General features: G+C 43.9%; 1 protein-coding gene across 1 annotated transcript in view; it reads right to left on the bottom strand.

Moving 5' to 3' along the window:
- CFAP47 (cilia and flagella associated protein 47) overlaps positions 1–27,147 on the bottom strand; it is a 643,784-nt gene that overhangs the window by 546,460 nt on the left and 70,177 nt on the right. The window contains exons 21-24 of the mRNA XM_054005907.1: positions 26,358–26,452; positions 18,092–18,260; positions 7,165–7,259; positions 3,867–4,026 (exon numbers count right to left, since the gene is read on the bottom strand). Coding sequence (XP_053861882.1) covers positions 3,867–4,026; positions 7,165–7,259; positions 18,092–18,260; positions 26,358–26,452 — 519 coding nt within the window. The remainder of the gene's footprint in view (positions 1–3,866; positions 4,027–7,164; positions 7,260–18,091; positions 18,261–26,357; positions 26,453–27,147) is intronic.

Raw genomic sequence — 27,147 nt, 5'->3', positions numbered from 1 at the left:
CACAGGGTGGCATGAGAGTCCTTAAGGAAATGAAGGGACTTGTCCATCTTATCGCTAAACAGTTTATTGTTGTCAAAGGGAAGGTCTTCCAGCATCATCTGGACCTCTTTAGGAAGACCACTGGATTGGAGCCATGAGTCGCAATGAAGGACAACCCTGGACGCTAAGGAGCAAGAGGCAGCGTCTGCAGATTCTACTGCAGCCTGGAGCGTGAATTTTTCTACCAGTTTGCCCTCATTCAGCATGCACTGGATGTCCTGCTATCAGTCGGAAGAAAGAATCCTGGAATTCTGCAAACTTAGAATAGAAGAGGAAGTCGTATTTGGCCAGAATAGCCTGGTAGCTGGCAATATGGAATTGTAATCCTGCCAATGAATAAATTTTTCTACCCAGCAAGTCCAGTTTCTTTGCATTGCAGATTTGAAGTGCTGCTGGCAGGCATATTCAGTAGCAACATTGATTACTAGAGAATTTGGCAGCAGGTGGGTGAAGAGAAAATCTGTGCCCTTGGAGGGAACAAAATAGTGGCATTCTGCTCATTTTGGTGTAGGGGCACAAGAGGCTGGTGTGTGCCACACTGTCTGGGCCAGTTTCAATATGGCAGAGTAGATGGGCAAAGCTGTGCGGGTGGGTCCCTGGGGTTGAAAAATGTCCAGGAATTGACCTTGGGGGTCCTGAACATCCTCCACTGGGAGGCTGAGGGTAATAGCCATGCAAAAAAATAGGGACTGATACTGCAAGCGGTCATCCAGTGGGGAGAGGGAAGACGGGATAAGGGCATTGTCCAGTGATGACAAAGCAGCGGTAGGGATGGGCAGTTCCAGCAGGGCAGTCGGGATCGTCGGTGCAGATGGGGCTGGAGTGTCCAAGGGCTCATGCTGGCGGGTGGCCGTTTGGGTCAGAGATGTGCAGTGTGGGTGACGGGTAACATAAGCTCCGCCATCAGTGTGAAAGGTGATGAGCAGCCTGGACTGTGTGTGACCAGGTGCACCGAACCCAAGAATCCCAGTGGAGTTGATGGAGCCAGGAGCGAAGTAAAGGGTCCCTGTGCCTGCATAGATGGGGCCAGTAGAAAACAGTGACATTTAGAGGATACTCTGTTTGCACTTTGTTTGAACCTGGTGCTGAAGTTGAAGTCAGACCGTCAGCTGTAGTGCGCGACTCCTTGCCCGAACGGTCCCGGCTCAGGGAGGAAATGCTGCGCTTTGAGGCGGTCCCTGTCAGAGATCCACCCTTATTCCCATGCTTCTTGTGCACATGGTGAGGTTTCATCAGTGCCAGTGGTGCCACATAGGAGGGTGAAGCGCTCGCTGGTGAAGCGCTCGCTGTCTGTGACAGACATCGCTCCAGTGGTTCCATCAGAGCCAGGTCTTGCTGCGCACATGGGTGCATTGCCTCCACCATTAAGAAATTTCAGAGCCAAAGCTCACAAGCTGCTCAGGTCCGCTATAGAAAGGAGCGGCAAATGGAGCAGCGGAAAACGATGGTGGCTTCACCCAGACAATACAGGCAGATGGTGTGCTCATCGTTTACTGAGAAGGAGTGAGGGCATGAGGCACAGTTTTTAAAACCAGCTTGATGGGACATAATCCCCAGGGAGGATAGAGAAGCCCCCAAAGGCGGAAGTCCAAACAAACAATCTAACTAACTACAGACAAAGAATGGGCAACTAACTGACTAAAAACAAGGAGAACTATATACAGTGAATAAGAGCTATATACGGTGACTAAGAGCACAGAGGAACAGGGTACAACTGTAGCCATGCGGCGGGAAGAGGGAACTGGAGCAGCATCGACCCGCAGAGCCTCATAAAGCCTCGGACGCACTACGTGGCCAATGCATGATGCATGCACATGTCAACAGACACTACTAGCAACAGTTGTGGCTCTGGTGCATGGCGCGCATGCATACCCACATTTGGAATCCACACAGGGACCAGCACTCGAAGAACAATTTATATTTTTGTAAGTAGATTGTGGTCTTACATGAGAACAGATGTACATATGTGCATAGAGTAGAACATAACACATCTTCTCAATGTAATATATAGAATCAGCCTGCAGCCCGTAGCCTTTTTGGTAATAAGATGTAACTAGACTACAATGCTTTCCATTGTTTACTTCAGATTACAAGTTCAGTTCCATATTTTTTTCAGCAGTGTCTTCCCCCTCCATGGTTCTTAGTTTCCCTAGGTCCCTCCATGGGCCCATTTAAGGCGTCTGACTCCCAGACATCACCTCCCTTGGGTAGAAACCCACATCTCACTCTCTCCCGATGGGTGTTTTAAGGCTGCACAATTCCTTGTCTTATATTACAATATCCCCAGCAAGCCAATCTGCCTAGAGGCCAGAGCCTGTGCTTTGCTTTCTCTGAGAGGGCTAAGAACAGTGTGTTGCCAGCACATACAAGTAACCACACAGCTCTTCCTAATCAAGCACCTTTATTCTTTAGATAAAAGCATTACAGAGTAAACATAAAAACAGTAGAAGTTCCTATACACAGGCTATAAACTTACCAGAGGTCACCCACCAGACTCCTGAGGCCCTGAAGGCCAAAGTCTTCCCAACCCTTCTGCAAGGGTTGGGGCCCCTTTTGGACAGAAGGCCCTGTCCATTTGCTGGATCAGCAAAAAGGCCCTGAATCAGTTTAAGTGCAGCCTTTTTATATCAAAAAGCCCTTTCTTTGTCTGTTGGTCTTTGGAAAAATCCAGATTTAACCAATATAGGCAAGCCTTTCCAGGGGGTGAAACCTCTCTGGAGATGTTTACAACATAGGGTGATGCATTTTAATCACCCCCCACTGTTCGTGATTCCTGGAGGAGCCACGATAACCCTTCCCCTATTGAAGCTGCATACAGTCCTTGGCCCACAATGATACATAAACTTAATACAATATGGTCCCCAAAGGTATTACATGTGATGGCAATTTCTGTCACAGTAATTACTTCCTGTTCTAGGGTTTCCAAGTGACTATAATCTTGAGAGTCTCCTCCGGAATTTTTGTAGGGATATGTTTTACCTTTTATATACAAAATCTACTTGACTAAATCAATTAGGACTGTTCAAAAACATACGAATTGTCCCAACCTTAAAGTCTTCTAAAAAGATAAATTGCATTTTATTTCTATATTCTGGCTAGTTAGGAAAAAAAAACAAAAACCACTCTCACACACCTCACCTCCCCTTCCCCCCCCCCCTCCAAATTCTCCTTAGTCCACAGAGTTTTAATTTTTTACTTCACTTAAAATAAGCTCTCATTAAAGGTGCAGGACTGACAACACAGAAGAGTGTAGGAATTATTTTATCCACAGAACAAACTTCTTCCACACTCACCTAATGAGCCTCATTCAGACACTGTCCTAGAATGAGATGAAAGCCTGAAACCAGTGTCCCTTAAATTCACAGAGGAACCCATTAATTTGAATCTAGTCTCATCCCCCTAAGCTTTCCCCAAGGAAAGGTCTCAGGTATCCTATGCTATACAGACAGAAGAAATGTTTCAAGCAATTTCCCTTTCCTGAGCTGTCCAGACTGCAGCACTCTTAGTTCTCTGAGCTTCAACAGGGTTTTTTTCCATTGGCATAATCATGGAACCTGTTGCACTAGATAGTTTAAAGATAAAAGTAGCATTTCCTATCTTCCTGGCTTCAACCTATGTAACTTAGGAGTTCAAGAAAGGGGCTGTTTATAGTTTTATTTCAGTTTTTACCAAAGTTGGCTATCTGAGCAAATTAGCTCTTCAAACGTATTTCAGCAAAGAAAATGTGCTGATTCACAGTGAAAGTAGCCTTAAATACACCTCTGGAAATGGAATCTTGAACAAACAAACATTTATATAAAAGTTGACAAATTCAGAAAAATACTTACATGGGCAGAAGCCTACGGTGATACTAGTTTTTTGTCCTGGATCAAGAACTCCAGCACACAGACTAAATTTAAAAATGCCATCTTCTATGGCTTTTCCTGCACCATCAAGATCTAATTGCCATGTCACCGGTTGCCTTGAGATATTCTTCAGGTCAAACTTCTGTAAACAGTTGTAGGTAAACAAGGATGCAAGATGACAGAATGCAATAAGCATTATGTTATTTTTCACATCACTAAATATTAAGCTTTTCCTGTTGAAAACAAGTTACTATTGTATGTTGTGCTTTTTATCTACAAAGAAGAAACAATTTACACAAAGTTCAACAGAGCACTCTAGAGAGCAATAGAGTATGCAGTTTATACCTGTAAAGTAAGAAAATAAGCATGTCTCATGGTTCACAGATAGCACACTTGCCAGCACTCACCATTCACAAAGAACAATGTTTCCTACCTAGGAAGGAAAACCATTTTCTCAAATCTTAAATATGACACGCATTTCTTCAATGTAATAAGAATAACCTGGAGTAATAGCAAGTTGGCTATCAATCATGAACTAGTGTGTGATAAGTAGATTAACTGCATTTATGATAGCAGTGGTGGTAAGGCAAATGCAGATGGGAGAACTTCTACTGGTACCGGTGAAATTTTGCAAGAACTGGATACACTATCAAAGAGACCTGACATTACAGTTCTAGAAGATACTACATATATAGATTCTTCTGTTGAAAAACTTGTTGAGATTACAAAAGTTTAGAGCCAATTTTAAAAACCCACCTTTTTTTTTGCTGAATAGCAAGAATAAGAACCTTTGCCCTAGTAAAGTGGATCGTCCATCTGCTACATTATCCCCAGGTGCAGGGTTGTGACTTCACCCCTCAAAAGTTTCTCATGAGAATATATGGAGAGAGCCAGGGTATAAGAAATGCCATTGAACTGAAAACTGTAGCTCTTTTGGATAAATTTCAGCACACACCAGGTCCTTAGCCAAAACGTTACTGGCAGAAACCGGGATAAGTTATCTCCAGAAGGAGAAGGCTGCAAAAAGGGAATAGTGTTGAAACATACTGGCATCTGGCTGCCCACGAAGGTCCCAACATCATTGCATCAGAGTATAAAGTAGCCTCTGTGAAGGAACAGAAGATAAGCCCTCTCCCTAAGCCAACTCTCTTTGAAATGAAAGGCACTTTGAAACTACCTTTGCTTACCCTAAGATTGGATATCTAATTTAGTCTCCTGAGTGCTGCTGATACTATTTCTCACACCTAAAGGACAGCACGTTCATCCTAAAGACAGACTAAAACCCTGAAAAGACTGGGCCAAAAAACTAGTCTGAGTCTGCTCAAGTGATCATTGGTTTTAACACTGGAAAGGCTGTGTGCCTTCAAAAAGGCAATTCCAGCACTTTTATCTGAAGTCCTGAACCAGTGATATCTCTGAATGGCCACAGCAGACCAGAGAGAATGAGACAAAACTTGAGATGCATTATAGGCAGCTCATAATGCAGGTCTGGCTAAGTCTTGACCCTCATGAATGTTAGTCCTCTTAGACTGCCTGTCAGGGTACATCTACACTGCAGCTGGGAGCATGCTTCCAGCTTGGGTAGACAGATGCATGCTTCCTCCACCTGAGCCATCCGAGTATAAACCTAATCAAACCCCTTGGGTATGATTTGGGTGGCTAGCCCACGAACTGCCCAATCTACCTCCAGATATGCTGCTATTTTTAGTGTGCTAGCTCGAGCAGAGATAGTGCTCAACTGTCTATGCAAGCTGGGAAGCACACTGCCAGCTGCAGTGTAAACGTGACCTTGAAGGCAAGCTATAAGAACTAACCTTCATGAGGGTCAAGACTTAGCCAGCCAGACATGCATTATAAGCTGCCTAAGCCTACTCCATAGATTAAAACTATCCCACACTATTATCTCCTGGAAGGCCATGATGTCACCAGTAGGAGAGAGAGGTGATCAAGGAGACAGCTGGTGAAAAGGACAGAGTTCCTCTAACTTCTTCATTCAAGAAATATCACCCTTCACATAGAGAAGTTCAGGGGATCTGCTAGAAGACAATGACTTCCCACGTATCTTAAATAGATCATTAAAGAGAATGTAGCTCATCTCTTTCATGATTCCAGAAGGACCCTTTCCAGAGGCTTCTTGAGGAAACTTTAACTTGGGCTATATAGTATATATCCTCCAATACCTATGCAGATTAAAGTGACAATATGGACTCTGATCTAGCATTTTTGTTTCCCCCTACCCACCCACCATGGCTGGGAAAATTTAAAAGGTGAAAAATTGATCTTGAACAAGTAGAAAAGATTATCTCTCCTCCTATACATTTTAAGCACCTGGTTGATGGTCATGTCAGACATTTTATTATGGCATGAAGGACAACTTTTAAACTATGAATGCTTCTCTGGATCCAAAAATAAAGGATCCTAACAATACTATTACAAAACACTAACAAATTGCTACATAAAAACAAGACCTAAAATAACTACGGATTTAACTAAAAATGTCAAGGAAAATAGTAACTATGCAATGAAGGATGAGGGAAATAATTCCAACGCCACTGTCACCAGCAGAAAGTGCGGAACTGAAGAAAATAAAGGGGGAAAGGTTAACCTTTCTATACCACTGTTGGTACTTTGGATCTGTAGCTTCAGAGATTCCAAGGTCAGAAGGGGCCATTGTGATCTAGTCTGATCTCCTGTGTATCACAAGCTACAGAACTTCCACAAAATAATCAGTGTGAGCATGCTACCCAAATGCTAAGCTGTGCTAGCATGCTCCTACGATCATGAAGCATAACATATGATTGCCACATGGGGGATCTGCAAAGGCTTTTTCAAGAAGAAAAACTCATACTTATAAAATTAAGAGTATGTCATGAATTATTAACTGTCTGCATAAAATATGCTGCAAAAAATCTTCAAGTATGAGCTCAGACATGATCACAGTACGCATCATCACTGGACATCTTTGAAAGTCAACTACTGCTCATGCATTGTGGTAGCCAGTTTCCCATGGTGCGCACAATTTAGTTCATGAATCAGAGGGTAAAATCAAGTCTAAGCCAGAAACTGAGCAAAAGTCATAATTTTTAGAGACCAATATGAAACTCACAGCAGTTTAGAACAATGATAAAAACACTTTGGAATCCATAAGCACACACACTAGAAAAAAATTATGTAGTTATTAAGAACACACAATGTAATTTAAACAAGTACCTCTTTTACAGTCCCAGTAAAGTAAAAGATTAGGCTCAGAATAGTCATAAAAACATGTGTGTTTATTTACCTGAGTGCTCAGACTTTCATCAGCAATCTCTAAATGTATGCTTCTTGACTGAAATACCAGCTCTGAAGTGGAGAACTCAAGTGGAGGCTGCAGTACTGTAGGAGAAAATCAAAAAGTTTATAGAGCATCTTGACAAATATTTCTGAAACTTTTCTTTAAGACTTTATTTCCACTTTACACATTCTTAAGACCTGAAGAAGAGATGACCTTTGTAGGTCAAAAGCTTGTCTCTTTCACCAACAGAAGTTGGTCCAATAAAAGATATTACCTCACCCACCTTGTCTCTCTCCAATATCCTGGGACCGACACAGCTATAAACAAATTCTTAAGCGGACAGATTCTCTCTTTCTTTTAAAACCTGTCCTCCCTTTCAGTGTCTACAAATTGCAAGCACAATTAATATAATGTAAATGTCTACTTGATTATGACTCTCCCCCCATACAGGGATACAAATTTCTGTGACATTAATTGTGCACCCATCAACACATCAGTTGACAAAAGGGAAGTCAAGTCTGATTTTTAGCCTGACCTAAACTTATGTCTTTCCTTTATAACACTGATGCTATAAAAAGAGAGAATACTCTCTTCCTATTTCAGATTAAACACAAAAAGGAATCAGACTAGGTTCTGTGTGGACAAGGAGAAGTACTTTAGAAGTCCAATCAATGACTAAAAAATAAACTTTGTAAATAGTAAACTGGAGTTTCTTTGAGCCCCATCTATTTTTGTCACCACTAAATATTAATTTTCTGTAATGATGGATAATTCTAGTAGTATTAGCTTCATTTTTTCTAAATGGCTACTAAAAGTTTGGTACATCTATTATTAGCTTCTTTATTTTTTTTAGCAGTTCTTCAATTTGTTTAAATTTGTGATACTTTATATGTATTCTTTGGTGAATAGCAAAATCTACATAGATTTATCACAATGGCATTACTTTTCATTTAATACAGTAATTTCTCTTCTCCAGTGCCACAGTAAAGAAAGCGAAAGATGTATGATTTATGACAAAGCATTAACTGCAGTCCATAGGTGGGGGAGCTGGGTGCATGAGGGACAGTCCCTGGCTGGGGGAATGGGTGCATGTGTGGCTCAGTGCATAGGGGACAGTCCCCATCTCTGCAGGCAGGCTCCACAGCCATGCTCTCTGGGTGCTCAGCTCAGCAGCAGCGTAGAAGTGAGGGTGGCAATACACAATGCCATGCCACCCTTGAAATAAATTAATTAATTTAACAGTCAACAGTGCCAATTTAAAATGCTCCATGGTAGACATTTGCTGGTGTTGAAATGAAAGGTACTATATTGATTGAATCATATTGTTATCATATAACAAATACAAAACCTTTTTTTCTTTAAGATGTATGGGTAGTATATATATTGTGTTGATGAAGCCCACATAACACAGAGCTGCATATGTGGTCCACAATGGCAAACAGGTTGAGAACTACTGGTCCAGAGGGTGGTTAGTACATAACATGGTGTGACAAGGTAAAGTAGCTGCCCTGAAAGGGTTAAGGGATCACTGCCTATCCCTGCTGGATCCACAAGGATCACAGAGAAAGGTATTGTGCAGTATTTCCAAACCCAAGCATTGAGAAGTCAACACTTAAACTTGAAAAATCAGATTTTTTTTTAAAAAAGACAATAAATACTGGGTTCTTTTTATTTGTCTTCTGGTTTCTGTGCCTTTAGGGTGTACTCACTTCGCTTTTCTCCACAACTATGAGAGCTAGAAACTTGCTAAAAGGAACCCCAAAAAACAGAAATCACTGAGTGTGTCCTCTCTTTCCTCAAGGCTAGTTAAGGCAGGAAAAAGCCTCTGGGGATTATGACCACTATTTTTCAGTTGAGTCATTTTATTTTGTGTTGGTTATGTCCTTTGATATAAACGATTAACTGTACCCTGAAGAAGGGGCCTTAAAGTACTTGGCTGTGCACTTTGCTTTCCTTCCCTGACTGATGAAACAGCTCACCAGCCTACGCATGATTTCTGGTAACAAAAACATCCAAATGACACTGAAACTGTGCTTGCTACGCTCAAGTTCAGAAAACTGCATGACTGCAGATTAGGGTTGCCACCTTTCTAATCACACAAAACTGAACACCTTTGCCCTGCCCCCTGCCCTGCCTGTTCCCTAAAGCCCCATCACCACTCACTCCATCCCCCCTTCCTCAGTCTCTTGCTCTCCCCTACCCTCACTCACTTTCACTGGGCTGGGGTAGGAGGCTGGGGTGCAGGAAGGGGTGAGGGCTCTGGCTGGGGATGCGGGCTTTGGGATGGGGCCGGGGATGAGGGATTGGGGTGAGGGCTCCAGAAGGGAGTCTGGATGCGGGAAGGAGTTGGGATGAGGGGTCCAGGAGGGAGTCTGGATGCAGGAAGGAGTTGGGGTGAGGGCTCCAGGAGGGGGCTCAGGGCTGCAACAGGGGGTTAGGGTGCAGGAGAGGGTGCGGGCTCTGGGAGGGAGTTTGGGTGCGGAAGGTGACCTAGGGCCGGCGGTGAGAGAGGGAGTTAAGGATACGGGCTCCAGCCGGTCAGCGCTTACCCAGTCGGTTTCCAGTCAGCGGTGCAGCGGGGCTAAGGCAGGCTTCCTGCCTGCCCTGGCTCTGCATGGCTCCCAAAAGTGGCCAGCATGTCCGGCCCTGCTCCTAGGCGCAGGGGTGACCAGGTGGCACCATACCCACAGGCACTGCTCCCACAGCTCCCATTGGCCACAGTTCCCAGCCAATGGGAACTACAGAGCCGGCACTCGGAGTCGGGGCAGCATGTGGAGCTTCCCCGATTGCCCCTGCATCTAGGGGCCGCAGGGAACCGTTGACAGCTTCCAGGAGCCGCGCAGAACCAGGGCAGACAGGGAGCCTGCCTTAGCCCCTCTGCGCCGTCAACTGGAGTTTTAATGGCCTGGTCAGCAGTGCTGACAGGAGTAGCCAGGGTCCCTTTCCGACCGGGCGTTCTGGTTGAAAACAGATGCCTGGCGACCCAACTGCTGATAGAACATTTCTGCTTTCAGTGTAAGCAGTTCTGAGAACACACACATCCACAGTAGGATGCCATCAGCTTCTGACATATCTGCCAACAGTAGTAATTCTGCTGCCAGGACTGTCTCAGGTTCTCAAACCCTGTCCTGGGTACTTTTAATCACAGGCAATGGCCCAGGTAAGAAAACACAGATTTTTTTTTCTATAAAGATTACATACGTGTAGAAAATACACAGCCTCCCACCAACAGAAATGCATGACTAGTGACTAAGCATGGGAGACAGCATTTGTAGAATCAAGCCCTTAGATCTCAAAAAGCCTGTGTGTTATCACATTCTGTTTTTCAATGTGACATCTGAAAATAGCTAATCAATAACAAGTGTCGTTTCTTAGGTGGTGTGATGGAGTAAAGCTATTAAGTCGTTCTCTCATAGCACAAAAACATGTTTTTCTATTTGCCTACAGTAAAAGAGCATGGCTCAGTAATATACTGAGTGCTCAGAACATTTATTTATTTAGTATTTGTCCCCCAGAAAGGATTTCTATAAGGATATAATTAAATAGCCACAGAATAGAAGAAACTATAACCTAATTTATCAGCTACTTTTAGAGAAGGTTTCTTTGGCTTTTAAAATATTTGGATTGTGGCAACCTACAATTCTTTCAGACTACTTTTTAATGGTATTTATATGCAATGGGATACCAATTTAAGATCTATTTTGTACACATCCATTGCCATTTCTTAATCAGTCTAGTTGGAGTGTTTGTCTGTATCTAGTAATATTGAATAGAGTAGCAGTTTATTGAGTGTGATAGTGATTATATTTTACAGTTAAATATGCGTTCTGTATTTGTAGGTGTGTAGGAGAACAGAAGTCTTCAAAGAATTAAGTTTTTAATTTCAACCAAGTAATTTTATATTTGGAAGTGTTTTTTTAAATTGAGTGTATTGATTACTGAAATGCTTAATATACGAAGTACCTAAGGTATCTTTTACTCATTAGAATATTATAAATGCTCATTGACAGTGGATCTTAACTTTGAAGTCACAATTAAAAATAAATAAATAAATAAATAAATTGTTCCAAGGGTTATATTCTACACTTCACTTCTTTTGCATATGAAAAGGGCGCATATACATCCATAAGGTTTTATAAGAAAGATTGTCACTCATTATCAAGATTTAATACTGTGTATAATTTCATTGCTCCACAGAAAAACAAAAAAGCAGAAGATAAATATTTCCTTTAATTTTGGGCCTTACATAAAATCACTTCTGCACTATCAATTTGTCACTTTGTTACATTGTATTTATTCTTTAAAGAGACATGTTTTTTAATAATTTCACATTCATGCCTGTACTGGGATTTAGTTTCAATTTTGTTCAAAAGAACATATGTGGATATATTCAACAGAAATTGTCTTTATCCATAAGGACTGCACTACTACAGAGAAGAACCCTTGAGGGCAAACATTATGTCAAAGGTAGGTCTTAGGTTTGGGCCCTGTAGTGTTAGAAAACTCCAACATTATTTCCTTTCCCAGAAATCTACCCTGTTCCCAGTATTCTTACATATTGGAGTTGAGGGCTCAGCCTTCTCTGCTACTCAAAATATTACAGCAGTATGTGGACACAATTAAAGGGGAGAAGGCTAATATGATGATAAATGCATTAAAGCCTCATTCTCTGATAGCCCATGCATAAATTGAACACTGCGGACGAGCCATACTAGAGGTCTCAAGTAGTATGTATACGCAGACCAGCATGAAGGAGAGGGTCACTAAAGGAAAAGGACAGTTACCTGTTCCATAACTGGCGTTCTTCGAGATGTGTTGCTCCTGTCTATTCCACAGTAGGTGTGCGTGCTTGCCACGTGCACCGGTGCCGGAAGTTTTTCCCTTAGCAGTACCCGTAGTGGGGGAGCACAGCTGCGACCCCTGGAGTGGCGCCTCTATATTGCACTATAAGGGGAGCCGCGCGCTCCCCCCACCCTCAGTTCCTTCTTGCCAGACAACTCCGACAGAGGGGAAGGAGGGAGGGATGTGGAATAGACAGGAGCAACACATCTCGAAGAACGCCAGTTACGGAACAGGTAACTGTCCTTTCTTCTTCGAGTGATTGCTCCTGTGTATTCCACAGTAGGTGACTCCAAGCTATATCTGATGGAGGTGGGTAGGAGTTTAGAGGCTCTCAGGACGGAGTACCACCCTACCAAACCCAGCGTCATTCCGTGCTTGGGAGACGATTGCATAGTGTGAGGAAAAAGTGTGGACAGAAGATCACGTGGCAGCCCTACATATGTCCTGGATACGGATGTGGGCCACATAGGCAGCCAACGAGGCCTGTGCTCTCGTGGAATGGGCCTTTACAATAGGTGGCGGGGGAACCCCTGCCAAGTTGTAACACGTGCGTATGCAGGAGGTGATCCAGCGGGAAAGGTGCTGGGTGGAGATCGGTTACCCGCTCATACTCTCGGCCGACGCAACGAACAGCTGCGAGTACTTCCTGAACAGCCTAGTACGGTCCAGGTAAAAGGCCATCGCCCTACGCACGTCTAGCGTGTGTAGGTGGCATTCCTCATTGGAGGAATGGAGTTTAGGACAGAGTACCGGTAAGAAAATGTCCTGTTCCATATGGAAGGCGGAGACCACCTTGGGGAGAAAGGCCAGGTGCGGGCAAAGCTGGACCTTATCCTTATGGAAGACCATATACAGGGGTTCAGAGGTCAATGCCCTAAGCTCCGAGACCCGATGGGCTGAGGTGATAGCCACCAAGAAAGCCACCTTCCAGGAGAGGTGGGACCAAGAACAGATGGCTCCCCACCCCAGGTCCGAGGCGCCAACACCAGTTGTAGTGAGGGAGAGGTCTCTCGGAATGGGATTCCTTGCAACATGTTGGCCGGGAGAGACCACCATTGGAGGCCGGCCACTATGCTGGGGGGGGTAACGTGACAACCTTGTCCAGGCCATCCCTGGCTTGGGGATATTGGGAGGCCAACCAGAGCTGGAGGGGCCTCATCCTGAGCCTGGCATGTCGCACCACGGAGGTACATGCTGCCAATGGCCTAAGATTTGAAGGCACACCCTTGCCGTCAACACGGGGAAGGCCGTGACTAAGGCTATGAGACTTTTGAGCGTCTCGAATCTGTCCCGGGGGAGAGACGCTGTGGCCACCACCAAGTCTAACAGCGCTCCTATGAAGTGTATGCGCTGAACCGGCACTAACGTGGACCTGTCCTCGATTACCACTAAGCCTAGACTCTCGCATGTGGCCAGTAAGAATTTTAGCTGGGCCTGCACCTGGGACCGAGACTTGCCCTTGAGCAGCCAGTAGTCCAGGTAGGGGAAGATTTGCAGCCCGTTCCTCCTGAAGTGGGCTGCCACTACCGCCATGCATTTCGTAAAAACCCTGGGGGCCGTGGAAAGGTCAAAGGGAAGGACCGTGAACTGGTAGTGGTCCGGCCCTACCAGGAAGCGGAGGAAGCGCCTGTGACCCTCAAAAATATGGATGTGAAAATACGCATCCTGGAGGTCCAGGGCTGCGAACCAATCCCCCGGGTCTAGGGATGGAATAATAGAGGCCAGGGACACCATACGGAACTTGTAACGGACCATAAACTGGTTGAGGTTCCGCAGGTCAAGGATGGGCCTGAGCCCGCCCTTTGCCTTCGGGATCAGGAAATACCGGGAGTAAAAACCCCTGCCCTGGAATTCCCGAGGTACCTTCTCCACCACGCCCAGGGTGAGGAGGCGTGTCACCTCCTGGTCTAGAAGGAGGGTGTGCTCCAGATCCCCGGAAACCTCCGGGGGCTGGGGGAGTGGAGGAGGGGGCGAAGCGAACTGCAACCCATTGGTCCAACGTTATACAGGACCATTGCACTCGGAAGGCAGATAAACAGTTGCAGACACAAACTTTATTAACTGGGGGGCTTCCCTGGCAACAGGCCCAGTGGCCCCCCACAAAGAGTCAAAAGTGCCTCTTCCCCTGCCTCTTGCCCTTGACAGGCCCAGGTCGAGGGGCCGAGCGGAATTGACGCTGGGACCTGCGTCTCTGCTCCCTTGGTCTTTTAGGCGGGGGCTCATATCTGCCTCTAGCCAGAGGAACCAAGGTCTGTGGCCTGGGTTTGTCCTTAGTTGGTGGGACATATAGGCCCAGGGTTTGCAGGGTGGTGCGGGAGTCCTTCATCCCGTGTAGACAGATGTCCATCTGTTCTGCAAACTGGGCCTACCCATCGAAAGGCAAGTCCTGCATGAGAGACTGGGACTCCGCAGACAGCCCTGACAGTGAGAGCCAGGACACCCTGTGCATGGCAACAGCGGAGGCCACTGAACGGGCTGCTGTATCCTCCGCGTCTGAAGCCGCTTGGAGGGCCGCTTTCGCTGCCGCCGTGCCTTCGTTGACCAAAGCTCTGAACTCCTTCTTATCCTGTTCCTGAAGAAGAAGAAGAGGTTCCAATTTTGGCAGAGACCCCCACAAGTTAAAATCATATCTGCTCAGGAGGGCTTGGTGATTTGCCTCCCGGAGTTGAAAGCTCGCCAATGAATAAACCTTTCTGCTGAAGGTATCCAATCACCTGGCGTCTTTATCCTTGGGAGTGGACGCGGGTTGGCTATCCCTCTCTCAGTGGTTTACCGACTCCATCACCAGAGAGTTCGGGGCCGGGTGAGAGTACAAATATTCGTGCCCCCTTGTGGGCACAAAGTATTTTCTCTCCGCCTTTTTAGAAATAGGCACCAATGACACTGAGGTTTGCCAAAGCAAAGTCGAGATATTGGCCACCCCTTGGTGGAGAGGCAGGGCCACCTGGACCAGTGCCGAGGAGGACAAGACGTTGAACAAGGTGTCCGACGACTCCTCCAACTCCTCAGCCTGGAGCTGGAGGTTTGAGGCAACCCGCCTAAGGAGCTCCTGGTGAGCTTTAAAGTCCTCCTGCGAGACGGGTCGTGGCACCGTAATAGAGTCTTCCGGTGCTGGTGACGGGACCGGATCCGCCCCCAAGGCATCAGGTGGTGCCAGTGGTTTGACCCCCAAAGTCCGAGCCTGGATACGGTGCCACTGCTTCGGTGCCGGTTGACTTCTCCCGGTGCCGAGGCGGGGACATCGAATGCACCTGCGACACACCGGCTGCCAAACAAGGTCTCGCTGGTGCCGGCGGTTGGAGCCAAGGTGCTCATTGACACCACTGCCCCTGCCAGGGTGCCCCTTGCCAGTGCCCCACTTGGGGACCTAGCGGAGCTGCTTGAGCCTGCGGGACGGCGTGGCTCAGGGATAGGCGGCTGGGTGCTGAAGCCGAAGAGCGCACGGTGCCATACAAGCGATGGGAGCATTCACGGCCGCGTCGGTGCCTGCTTCGAGACTTAGATCTCAATGAGGAAGACTTGTACCCGTCAGAGGTACTGCTACCAGAGTCCCCATGGCGACCATGGCTACGACGCCTCGGTGCCGGTGACGGCCGATGGGTGCTTCGCGAATGACGTCTGTTGGAGCAAACACTCGAATGTGAGCAGCAGTCCCGATGGCGTCGAGACCTATAGCTCCAGAAGGAAGAGGAGCGTCGACGCCTCTTCTCTTGGTGCCTACGACCCCTCCGGGTAGCGGAGGACGTTCGGGACTCCCTCTCAGGTGAGTCGGTCAATGGGGTGGGCGTCTGACGCGGGCTACGAGATGGCCTCGCAGAATGGGTAGGTACCTCATCCTCGGAGCGGGGGCTATGCCAAACTGGGGATGGCCGATGAGTTCCCAGCGGCAGCTTCCCTCTGGAATGGAGGGCCCATCTCTGGCGGCACACTCGGCACTGGAAGGGCGAGGATGTCACATGCTACCTGCGCTGCCTCCAGCTCGACAGTATCTGCACCGCAGGCGAGGCACACACGGATGGGACCAGACTACTCCGCTCAGTATGAGCCAGGGGTCTGAGTCCCGAGGGGGATCGTGGGCTGTTCAACTCGGGTGTGGCCTCACCACTGTCCTTTTCTTGGCACCGCTGAGTCTTCCCCTTGCTTCTTAGCGGGGGAGCGGTGCAGAATAGTTGATGGGGTGTCGCTGCGCACCAGATTGGATCGGCGTGCTGGTGCCAGGGCCAATGCCAACTCCATTAGTAAGGCCCGGAGACAGATAGCTCATTCGCATTTCGTTCGTGGCTTGAACGACCTGCAGATTTTACACCGCTCACTTACGTGAGTCTCGCCCAGACAGCGAAGACACTGAGTGTGAAGATCGCTCCTGGGCACAGAACTGCGACAGGAGTCGCACGACTTGAAGCCTGGGGCATGGGGCATGCCCCGAGCCAGGCAACTAACTAGAATTCAAACTACTGAAAAGAGTTGTACTACTAAGGTTGGCAGTGCTGCAGCAGAGCTGGAGCACTAAGTTCCGACTACCTTCACCGGCGGCAAGAAGGAACCGAGTGCGCAGCTCCCCTTATAGTGCGATATAGAGGCGCCACTCCAGGGGTCGCAGCTGTGCTCCCCCACTACGGGTACTGCTAAGGGAAAAACTTCCGGCATTGGTGCAAGTGGCGAGCACGCACACCTACTGTGGAATACACAGGAGCAATCACTTGAAGTAGTAGTGGAGGGTACAAAAAAAAATTCCACAAGGTGCCAGTTTGCTGCTAGCAACAACATACCTGGGAATCTGGGCACTCACCTGCCTTTTAAGGGCCAGAAGAGAAAAAATTCCTTATTCTTCCTTACAGAAGCATATGACCAGAATACCCAGCAGTTCTCTCCAGGCTGCATTACAATCACTGCTTCAGAGCCATGTTTTAATTTTACTAATTTTTACAGAGCCCCAGAGAAAAGATACGGAGTGAAAGATGTGCTATTTCTCCACACTGCCTGCTACTATTCCAAGTGTGGTGGGGCTAGTACCAACTTTGGTACTATCAGTCAGTAAGAAGAAAACAAATTGAGTTGCGGGTTAACTAACTAACTAACTAAATAAATAAATGAAGACAGACTTCTAACTGGCAGAAGTATATTTTCCCCCAGTGCTCAGATACTGAATATACCAACAATAAACAAAGCAACAAGGTGACATTTAATATAGACAAGGGCAAACTACTACACTTATGCGGGGGCGGGGGGGAGAAATTCACAACTACAAGATGGAGACGAACTGGCAAAGTGGTATTATCGTTGAAAAGGACCTGGGAGTTACAGTGGATCACAAATTGAATACGAGTCAACAATCTGATGCAGTTGCAAAAAAAAGGCTAATATAATTCTGGGGTACATTAACAGGAGTGTTGTATGCAAGACCCTGGAGGTAATTGTCCTGCTCTACTCAGCACTGGTGAGGCCTCAACTGGAGTACTGCGTCCAGTTCTGGGTGCCACACTTCCGTAAAGATATAGACAAATTGGAGAGAATACAGAGGAGAGCAATAAAAATGATAAAAATCCTGATAACAGTCTTCAGCTATGTTAAGCGCTCTTATGAAGAGGACTGTGATATCAGGAAAAACTTTGCAACTATAAGGATAGTTAAGCACTAGAATAAGCTTCCAAGGGTGATTGTGGAATCCCCATCATTGGAGGTTCTTAAGAACAGGCTGGACAGACCCCGGTCAGGGATGGTCTAGGTTTACTTGGTCCTGCGTCAGCATGTGGGACTGTACTTGACCTCTCAAGGTCCCTTCCAGCCCTACATTTCTATGATTCTCTGATACTTAATTTTTAGAAAGGATAGCATTATAATTCCAGCTTTAAAGACATCAAAAATACACATTTAAAATTGAGTGAATAGATGCAAAGATACATTTTCTAATTATTTGATATTACAATAAATGCTAAATTAGACTAGTAAGTTCTACCCTCAGTTCTTTAGCATCTAATTTTTCCTTTGCTAAAGCTAGCAATAAACCCCTGAAAGGGCAACACAGAGCACACCACATGCGCGCACGCGCACACACACACACACACAGAGTTAATATTCCTAGTTTACATACCAGTTGCTTGAACTGTACATAATGGAGCAGTCATAGACCGAATTTGAGGACGAGGAACAATTATGTGCTTTCCTGACCCAGAAGGCGTCGTAGCTGTAGTGCTTTGCTGAGAAGATGGAACCTCACTGAAATTAATGTTCACTGGAAGACTGAAGTCATATGCTGCCACCTAAAGGACAAAAATATAGTTGTGGTCATTTTCTCAAGGAGGGAAACAGCAAGTTTATGTAGTACTATAGTATTGATATCACTATTTTAGCAGAATTATTAAAACAATTTTTGAGGAAATTAACTTGATGGCCTGATCGTGGACCAGAGAAGTTAATGGGAGCTTCGTCTATTGCCACATGGTGTCAGCCATCTTAAGTACTTAAAAGGCAAACCTTTTTTTCCCCCTAAGGAAGAATATAATGGGACAAAAATTATCAGAACTGTATATAGCCTAGCTCAGCTCTGCATGAGGCTTTTGGCACATCCTTATTTAAAAAGGTGCTTTGTTCCTTTTCAAGTATGATTGCAGACAAAAACGGAGTTGGATTTCAGGCTACAATCAATAGCATAGAGCAAGGGGGGTTGTGAAGAATTGAGTTTAAGAAAACCCTCCTCAACTGCCCAAGAGAAAAGGCAGGCTTTAGCAATCAAGTGGAGAGCCTTGGTGACTGTAAAGCCCTATGAGAAATTGGAATAGCATGAAATCCATGTAGCAGAACCATTTTCCTTGACTGATCATCATTCTAGCAAGCCTTTGCCACAAAGCACTAACATTGTTGCTTTTAACCAGAGTAAAACAAAGAGTCCTATGGCACCTTAAAGACTAACCGATGTATTGAAGCATAAGCTTTTTGCATGCATCTGACGAAGTGGGCATTCATCCACGAAAGCTTATGTTCCAATACATTGGTTAGTCTTTAAGGTGCCACAGGACTCTTTGTTGCTTTTTACAGATCCAGACTAACACGGCTACCCCTCTGATACTTACTCTGGTTAGGGTACCTAATCATGAAAGCACAGATATAATTACATCATTTTTGTAAAATGTTTAGGGTGATATTTAACAAGTAGGCCAAAAAGCAAATCATCTTCAAATGACTGTGTTTTGACTCTCACACTATCACATGTACTAAGTTCAGCAAATGGTTATGTGATTTGTTGAGACAAATGCTTATTTTTGTTTTGTTTTTTGCTTTGTTTGTTGGTTAGGGGCTGTTTATTAGTTAGGGCACCCACCTAAATGCATTCAAGGATTTTAAAAACTGCATAAAATCTTGCTTAATTTTTATCCACATAGTAAAAGAACTGAAATGCGGGATAAATGGATTCTGCATTACTGTGACCCTGCTTGTAACCTTAGTCAACTCAACTAGAAAAAGACTAGTGAATTATTCACAGCTTTTTGTTTGAAAGTGTGATATTTCTAGTATCTAGTTTCTGAGGAGCAATGTGACTATTAAACTACAAGGTGTGGTTCAATATATTCAGAAGTCATTGCTGTAAGAAATTATGGCTACCACAAGAGCAGGAAAGGTTTAGTGCGGTTCTGGCAGAAGCAGACAAATATGGAAGGATGCATCTCCAATGGAAAGGAAGGTTTCTGGCAACTGGGAGGCAAGTTGGGTGAGAGCAGACATCCACAAGTGACCATGAGGTCAGGGGAACAGATATTCAAGTAGAGAGGTAGGGGAAGGAACTGGCAGCTAGGAAGCAGGTCAAAGCTGGTTCTAACCCAGAGAGGTAGTTGGAAGGAGAGAGCAGATTAGAGCTCTTTGAGAGTGGGAGAGTTGCAGAAGAGGCAGATGGGGCGAAAAGGGGAGGAGAAAAAACAGTGGGGGGGGGAGAATGGGGGAATGCTGGGGGTGTGAGAGAGAGAGAGATAATAGGGTGATAAAAAGAAAGAGAGAACAGAGCCAAGAATGAATATATTCATCCTGAATGTTTAAAGGGTCAATAAGGATCTGAAGCCTGAAAAAAATCAGTTTGGAAAGAGATGCTGGATTTGGATCCCTTTTCTTCTTCATAGAAGTATACTTTTTTATTAGTATTTTACTTTAAATGAGTTAAATTAAAGAAAAGCTAAAGCATGCTAGGGGGTACATACACTTCCAGATGCTGCCTTCAGTTCTGCCATACTGGGCAACACACAGAGTTTGCAAAATTGTCTCCATTTAACATTAGTCAGTGCTATTGCTGCCAGCTATCAGCTACTGCATTAACTGCCAGCCTGCAAACACCAGAGGGTTGTATATTTTAAGCATATCCTAGCATGCCTTGCCTCGTAATGAGTGAACTGCCCCCTGCCAGGTAGACAATAATATACTCACTGCAAAATAGCTGCTCTGATGGTATAGCACAATTACACAGAATGACTGAGAGGGTGGGGGGAGAAATAAAATGAAGATAAAATGAAAAAGAATACATTAAAATAAAAACTCAGATCATGAAAGCAGCACCTGGTAATTGTTTATAAACTTAAGTTTCCTTTGGGCTAGTTTCCCTATAAAATCATTAAAAATTATTTAAAAAAAAATTAAACTCACTATGTTCACCATTCTATGATTTTGATTCTGCAACACCCCTATTAATTCCAGTCTTGAGCATCATTTTTGCAAACATTTGGCTCTATAGTTTAAAAGGGGACAAGGCTGGAAGCACTTTTAAACATACGTAATTTGTGAACCTCCAGTTGCATCTACTACTGATATTTCTGATCCTCACTCAACACTTGATTTTGTAAATCTTTACTTATTAGAGCTGATCAAGAATTTTCCATATAAGTGGTTTTTCCAACAGAAAATTGGGCTTTTCAACTAAATAAAAACTTTTGCAAAAAGTGTCTGCTGTCCATGGGAAACTTTGGTTTTTCTTTGAAAAACCAGACACTGAAAACCTTCCAGTCAAAAACTTCTGTTTTTTTTTTTTTTTTTTTAATTTTCCATTAAAAAAACCCAAACTATTTCCTAACCAGCACTATTTTTTTATGCAAGTAGCCTGTATCCATGAATACCCCCAATGAATTCAAGGATTACTTGTGTGAATAAAGGGCTTGGGAGTTGTGTTTCTGTGTGCCATGTACAGCGCAGAGCACACTGTCAGCACTTAAATGATAAACAATAGATGCATCCATGTTTCTGAAATGTCATACTTTTGATATGAGATGTGACAATCCAATGGAGGAGACTACAACCTTTAACTCTCATATATTTAATAAGGGTTTAATAATCTAAAAATGAAACAACAAAAGGTTTAATTACATATTATAAGATTTTCTTCCAACAGCTAGACCATTATTAAAGCAGAATGAAAACTGCTATAGACTCTTCAGTTAAGTACTCCTGTTGCTAATATCACAAATTATATCAATTGCTAGCAATAAATTGTAATAAAGCGATAGCACAGTCTGAACAAATATTAAAAATCACTTTTCAGTAACACTGAATAACAATTTAGGTGACAACTGTAATTGAATATTACAATGAATTAAATACAGTAGCTTTATGTTCAGAGTTCTTTCTGCCACTAGCACAGACCCCTCTGTGCATGTGCACTAAGTTTATCACTGCAACACCTAGCAGTGCCAGTATCAGCACTTCTACCCTTAATCCACCCTAGGATTTGCCACAGGGAAAAATTTACCACAGCAAGTATTGTGGTACTGGGACTAGAGTGCCGGGTTGCACATTCAATTCCTCCTTTGGGTAGGTTCTTTTTATTCTGATTTTAATTATTTAATCTTGAAGTACTCTGGGAAGAGATGTTTGGCCTCCTTACCATCCCCACCCCCCATCAGAAAAAGAATGGTCTATCTTCGGTGGCTAAAGAAAGCATGGGGTCAGGAGTCACCTGGGGGTACTCAGAGGTCTTCTGGAGATACATCAACTCATCTAGATATTTGCCTAGTTTAACAGGCTACATAAAAAGCATTATTAGTGAAGTCAGTACAAATTAAAATTTTATACAATTACTTGTTTATACTGCTCTATGTACACTATACACTGAAATGTAAGTGTACTATTTATATTTTAATTGATTTATTTTATAATTGTATGGTAAAAATGAGAAAGGAAGCAATTTTTCAATAATAGTGTGCGATGACACTTTTGTATTTTTATGTCTGATTTTGTAAGCAAGTAGTTTTTAAGTGAGGTAAAACTTCAGGGTATGCAAGACAAATCAGACTCCTGAAAGGGGTATAGTAGTCTGGAAAGGTTGAGAGCCACTGTCCTAGAGAGTGCAAACAGGCCCTCATTACAGCTGCAATGCTACCATCACACAAGTTCCATGTCAGAAGCAGGGGGGAGAGCTGCCAGCACAGATTTCTGATGATAGCTGTACCCAAGCCAAATGTGTTTCAGTTATAGATGCACTTATGTACTTTCAGACTGTTGAGCTGAGTAAAAAACAACATTAAAACTGTAGCCCTAAGTATTTCTATCAAATACTTGACAGGATTTGAGCTAATTCATTTTAAGATAAGTCCGTCTAAATTTAGAACCTGGAGGTGAAATTGTTATCTGTTATCTGGTGTGTGTATTATATATATATATATTATATATATAAATTGTTCAATAGAAGTCCATAGACAGTCAAGGGCAGACAAATTAAAAAAATATATTTCATTTTACACTAAAAATTTAAGTGAACTAAAATATTAATGGTACAATCACTCTCCCCTGCATCCCAATCCCCACACAGAGCAAAACCTTCAAAAGGAAACCGTTTCCTTCTCAAACAGAAAGAGGGAAATCAGCTGCCTCTTGGCCAGAACCATGCAGAGAACACCCCACACCACGACACCAGAACTGGGGAGGCCAGGGAGCCATAGCCCCCTCCCCCCACTTTTTTAACAAAAGAAACAATCACAGAATTCATGTCCCTCCCAGATATATCCCCTGCAGATATTCCCCTGCCCTGCTCAGAATAATAGATTCTGCCGGGAAGGCACTGCAATTACACCTTCCACCTACCATGGGCTTCTACAGTGCCAGAAGAGAGGGCAGCCGGCTCACTGCTGGAGCAGCCAGCCACAGAGACGGAGGGGACACGGCCTTGCCCTCTCCCTCACTTCTACAAAGGATCGGCACCCTTGCCCCCTCCCCCCCACACACACACACACTCTGGGGGCATTAGGCCCAAGTGGTACCTCCTTCTCCTTACCCCTGGGAAATCTGCAGAGAAAGGAGCCAGAGGCAGAGACTCCAACCCACAGAAGTGGAAGCAGCCCAAACAAAGACCTTGAAACCTCTCGACATTCGGAGAACTTTCTACAGTTACTAGTTAATATGTTTTTCCACCCATCCCGGGCTGCCCCTCTCCCCCGAGCACCAGAGGGTACCCCAGAGACCCCCCTCCAGAACAGCAGCTGTGCCCCCGAAGCCTCCCAGAACACCAAAGATTTAGACAGGGGTATTTATAGTACAAGTCATGGACAGGTCATGGGGCCGTGAATTTTTGTTTACTGCCCGTGACCTGTCCATGACTTTTACTAAAAATGCCCATGACTAAATCTTAGCCTTAATTATAATAAAATCTAAATTAACAATTATGGGACACTACTTTGTTGCTTCTTATTAATGCTGACAGCTTTTCAAGTAGGAGGAAGAACACATATAAAAAAGTTTTTGATCATTAATGGTGATTTTAAACTGAAAAATGTTTCCAAGAGAATGCAGTTACAAAAGGATGCCCTTGTAAATGAAATGTATATGTCAAGGGATCTTACTGGTAAGATAAAAGAGCATATCTTCAAGCTTGCCAATGCAAAATTAAGAATATACCCCTCCACACTGAAAGCTCAGTCAGTCTCTTTTCCCATTTTGTTTTACATAGCCTATACTATTTTATCGTTTCCCAAGTTTCCAGAAATTCAGCTTCACCCCTTCTACAAACAACCTGTTTTAAAAATTGACCCTAAATCTGTGCTCACTTATGCAGGATGCGATGTCATTGATTTGCATCAGGCACATTTAAAAAAAAAAAAATAGATCAGCAGTTAGAAGATACTGAATGAAATCCTGGCCCCACTGGAGTCAACAGGCGTTTTGCCACTGACTTCAATGGGGCCAGGATTTCACTCATAGGATATGTCTACATTTCAAATAAAAACCCACGGCTGGCCCATGCCAGCTGACTCAGGCTCCCAGGGCTCGGGCTGCAGGACTATTTAATTGCAGCACAGACTTCAGCTCGAGCTCTCGGACTCACCCGTCTCACAGGGTCCTAGATCCTGGACTCCAGCCCAGAAATCTACACTGCAATTAAACAGCCCCACAATCTAAGACCTGAAAACCCGAGTCAGCTGATGCGCCAGCCAGGGATGTCTCTGCAGTGTAGACATACCCACAGAGTATATAGACATACTGAAGCATGCTAGTCCCTTTGGGACCTTTGTAAAAATAAGTGAACAAAACTTTAAATAGACATACAGAAATGATAATCTCACACTAACTCGATGTAAGATATAGCTCTGAGGCATACCATGTCTGTAATTGAAAAGGTAGTCCTGAGGGGGATTGACTGATGTTAGACTAAATCTCAGGGGATAAATTGAATGTGACCAATTGCACAAAATAGCAAAAAAATCAAATTAGCTTCACCATAGGAGGTTTGGTAACTTCAGAATGGTCCTTGTTAAAAGAGAGCGATTTTCCAGGATATTGGCATCTTAGGATGTCGACGCTGTAGCCACTGTAGCACCATAGTACAGATGGCTCCTACATGGACAGGAGATTATATACTACTTCCTCAAGCCACAGCAAACATCCACCAAAGTCAACAGGAGGCTTGCACAAAGATCCAGAGTTATTGGCCTTTATATTTTGTGGCTATTATATTTCATGTGTTCAGCATCTTGTTTGGTATTCAGTATCAGTATGCTCACCTGTAAGACTAAATACTTCTGCCCTTTGTTTCTCTTCCTTCTCTATCTTCTTTCTTTTCCTTTTCCTTGTCTTATCACCCCCTCTGTTCTTCCCCGCAGCAAATTCTCAACTCTATGGGCTCTACTTCCACCCCCTCCTTCATTCTATCCACTAACATCATTACTAATTAAATAATAGTGTTGACATTAACATGTCGTCATTCGGCTTTAGAGTCGATACCTCTGAGATTAATAGGGAGGGCAAGGGAGTTCACACCCCTATCCTTGTGTCAGCCTGTCTGCAAATTCAGGATAAGACTATCAGTTTATGTCTGGAAGATTCTCTGCAACGCTGAGGACTAGAATTTATTTATTTAATGCAAGCTTAGATTCTGTACAAACAAGTATGCCACACAGACCATATATGAGAGAGAGAGAGAAAGCGAGAGAGAGAGAGAGAGAGAGAGAGAGCGCGTGCGCACGCGCTATATCTCTTTGGGCTAGATATTTAAAATCCATGAGTTACAGCAAGTATAAGACACTATTTCCCAAAGATTGAGAATATGAAGCCTATGTCTAGACAGCAAAGAAAAACCTGTGGCTGGCCTGGGGCTACAGGGCTGTTTCACTGCTGTGTAAACTTCGGGGCTTGGGGTGGAGCCCAAGTTTGGGACCCTCCTACCTCACAGGGTCCTAGAGCCCAGGCTCCAGCCCAAGCACGGAATTCAATGCAGCAATGAAACAGCCCTGCAGCCAGAGCCCTGCAAGCTCAAATCAGCCAGCACAGGCCAGCCTCGGATGTCTAGTTGCTGTGTAGAAATGTCCTCCATTTCTAAAACAGTGTGAACATGGGTTATATTACTTTATCATCCGCACCTAATGGGTCATTTTTCTAATTCAGAACAGGCCCATGAGAGCTACTCAAATCTGCAATTCACTTTCCTCAAACAAGTCCATCAGAGGCCAAATTTCTCCACTTTTAGGGCATGTTGCAAAACTGCATTTTCATAGACATTTAGGGAGGTAAGAGTTGTGATGACAGAAAATTTGTTGGGCAATTTGTTGGAGGAGGCTGATGTTTTGAGACACGTTTCTTCCCCCGCCCCCTTTGATTGTGCATATTTTACATTTTTTTTAAAAAGTGCTTGGAGCAATAGATTTAAACTTTTCATATAACTATGAAGAACAAAGTAAAAAGTTACAGAGACGTGACTTCAGAATTTATTTTCTTAACAACGACATTATTTTCTCAAAACTATTCCAAGGCCACTATGGTTTAAATATTTGCTGGTTTTAACTACTTAGTACTTTTGTTACACAAAATATGTAGGATGTCTATTTTCTCTAATCTTAGAAAACATATTAAATGCATCCTTTAAAATTATTGTTATTACTACTGCCTTATAAACTTACTTCTTTTGGTGTGAAGCACAACAAACATTCCAGAGTTGACTTCCCCTCTAACACCACAGAATATAAATACGGCCTCGGAGGATAATAATCAACCACTGTCAAACAAAATACAGAGATAGTTATGTGTTACAATAGTATACTCAAACCTTTGCAAAGGCTACCGTACTACAAACGGATTACCAATATAGGGTAGATATAATTTCCTTTGTAATTAGGGCTGTCGATTAATCGCAGTTAACTCACGTGATTAACTCAAAAAAGTGAATCATGATTAATCGCACTGTTAAACAATAATTGAAATGTATTAAATATTTTGGATGTTTTTCTACATTTTCAAATATATTGATTTCAATTACAACACAGAATACAAAGTGTACAGTGCTCACTTTATATTATTTTTATTACAAATATTTGTACATAAAAATGATAAAGAAATAGCATGTGAACGTCTGTTCTTTCAGGTGACACTGTAAACAAGAAGCAGGAAGCATTATCTCCTGCAAATGTAACCAAACTTGTTTATCTGAGCGACTGGCTGAACAAGAAGTAGGACTGAGTGGACTTGTAGGCTCTAAAGTTTTACATTGTTTTATTTTTGAATGCAGTTGTTTTTTGTGCATAATTCTACATTTGTAAGTTCAACTCTCAACATAAAGAGATTGCACTACTGTACTTGTATTAAGTGAACTGAAAAACTTATTTTTACAGTGAAAATATTTATAATAAAGAAATATAAAGTGAGCACTGTGCACTTTGTACGTGGTGTTGTAATTGAAATCAATATATTTGA

Source organism: Malaclemys terrapin, chromosome 1 (genome assembly GCF_027887155.1).
Source record: "Malaclemys terrapin pileata isolate rMalTer1 chromosome 1, rMalTer1.hap1, whole genome shotgun sequence".
Taxonomy (NCBI): domain Eukaryota; kingdom Metazoa; phylum Chordata; order Testudines; family Emydidae; genus Malaclemys; species Malaclemys terrapin.
Note: the sequence above shows the minus strand (reverse complement) of the source record. Positions and strands in the feature narration are given on the sequence as shown.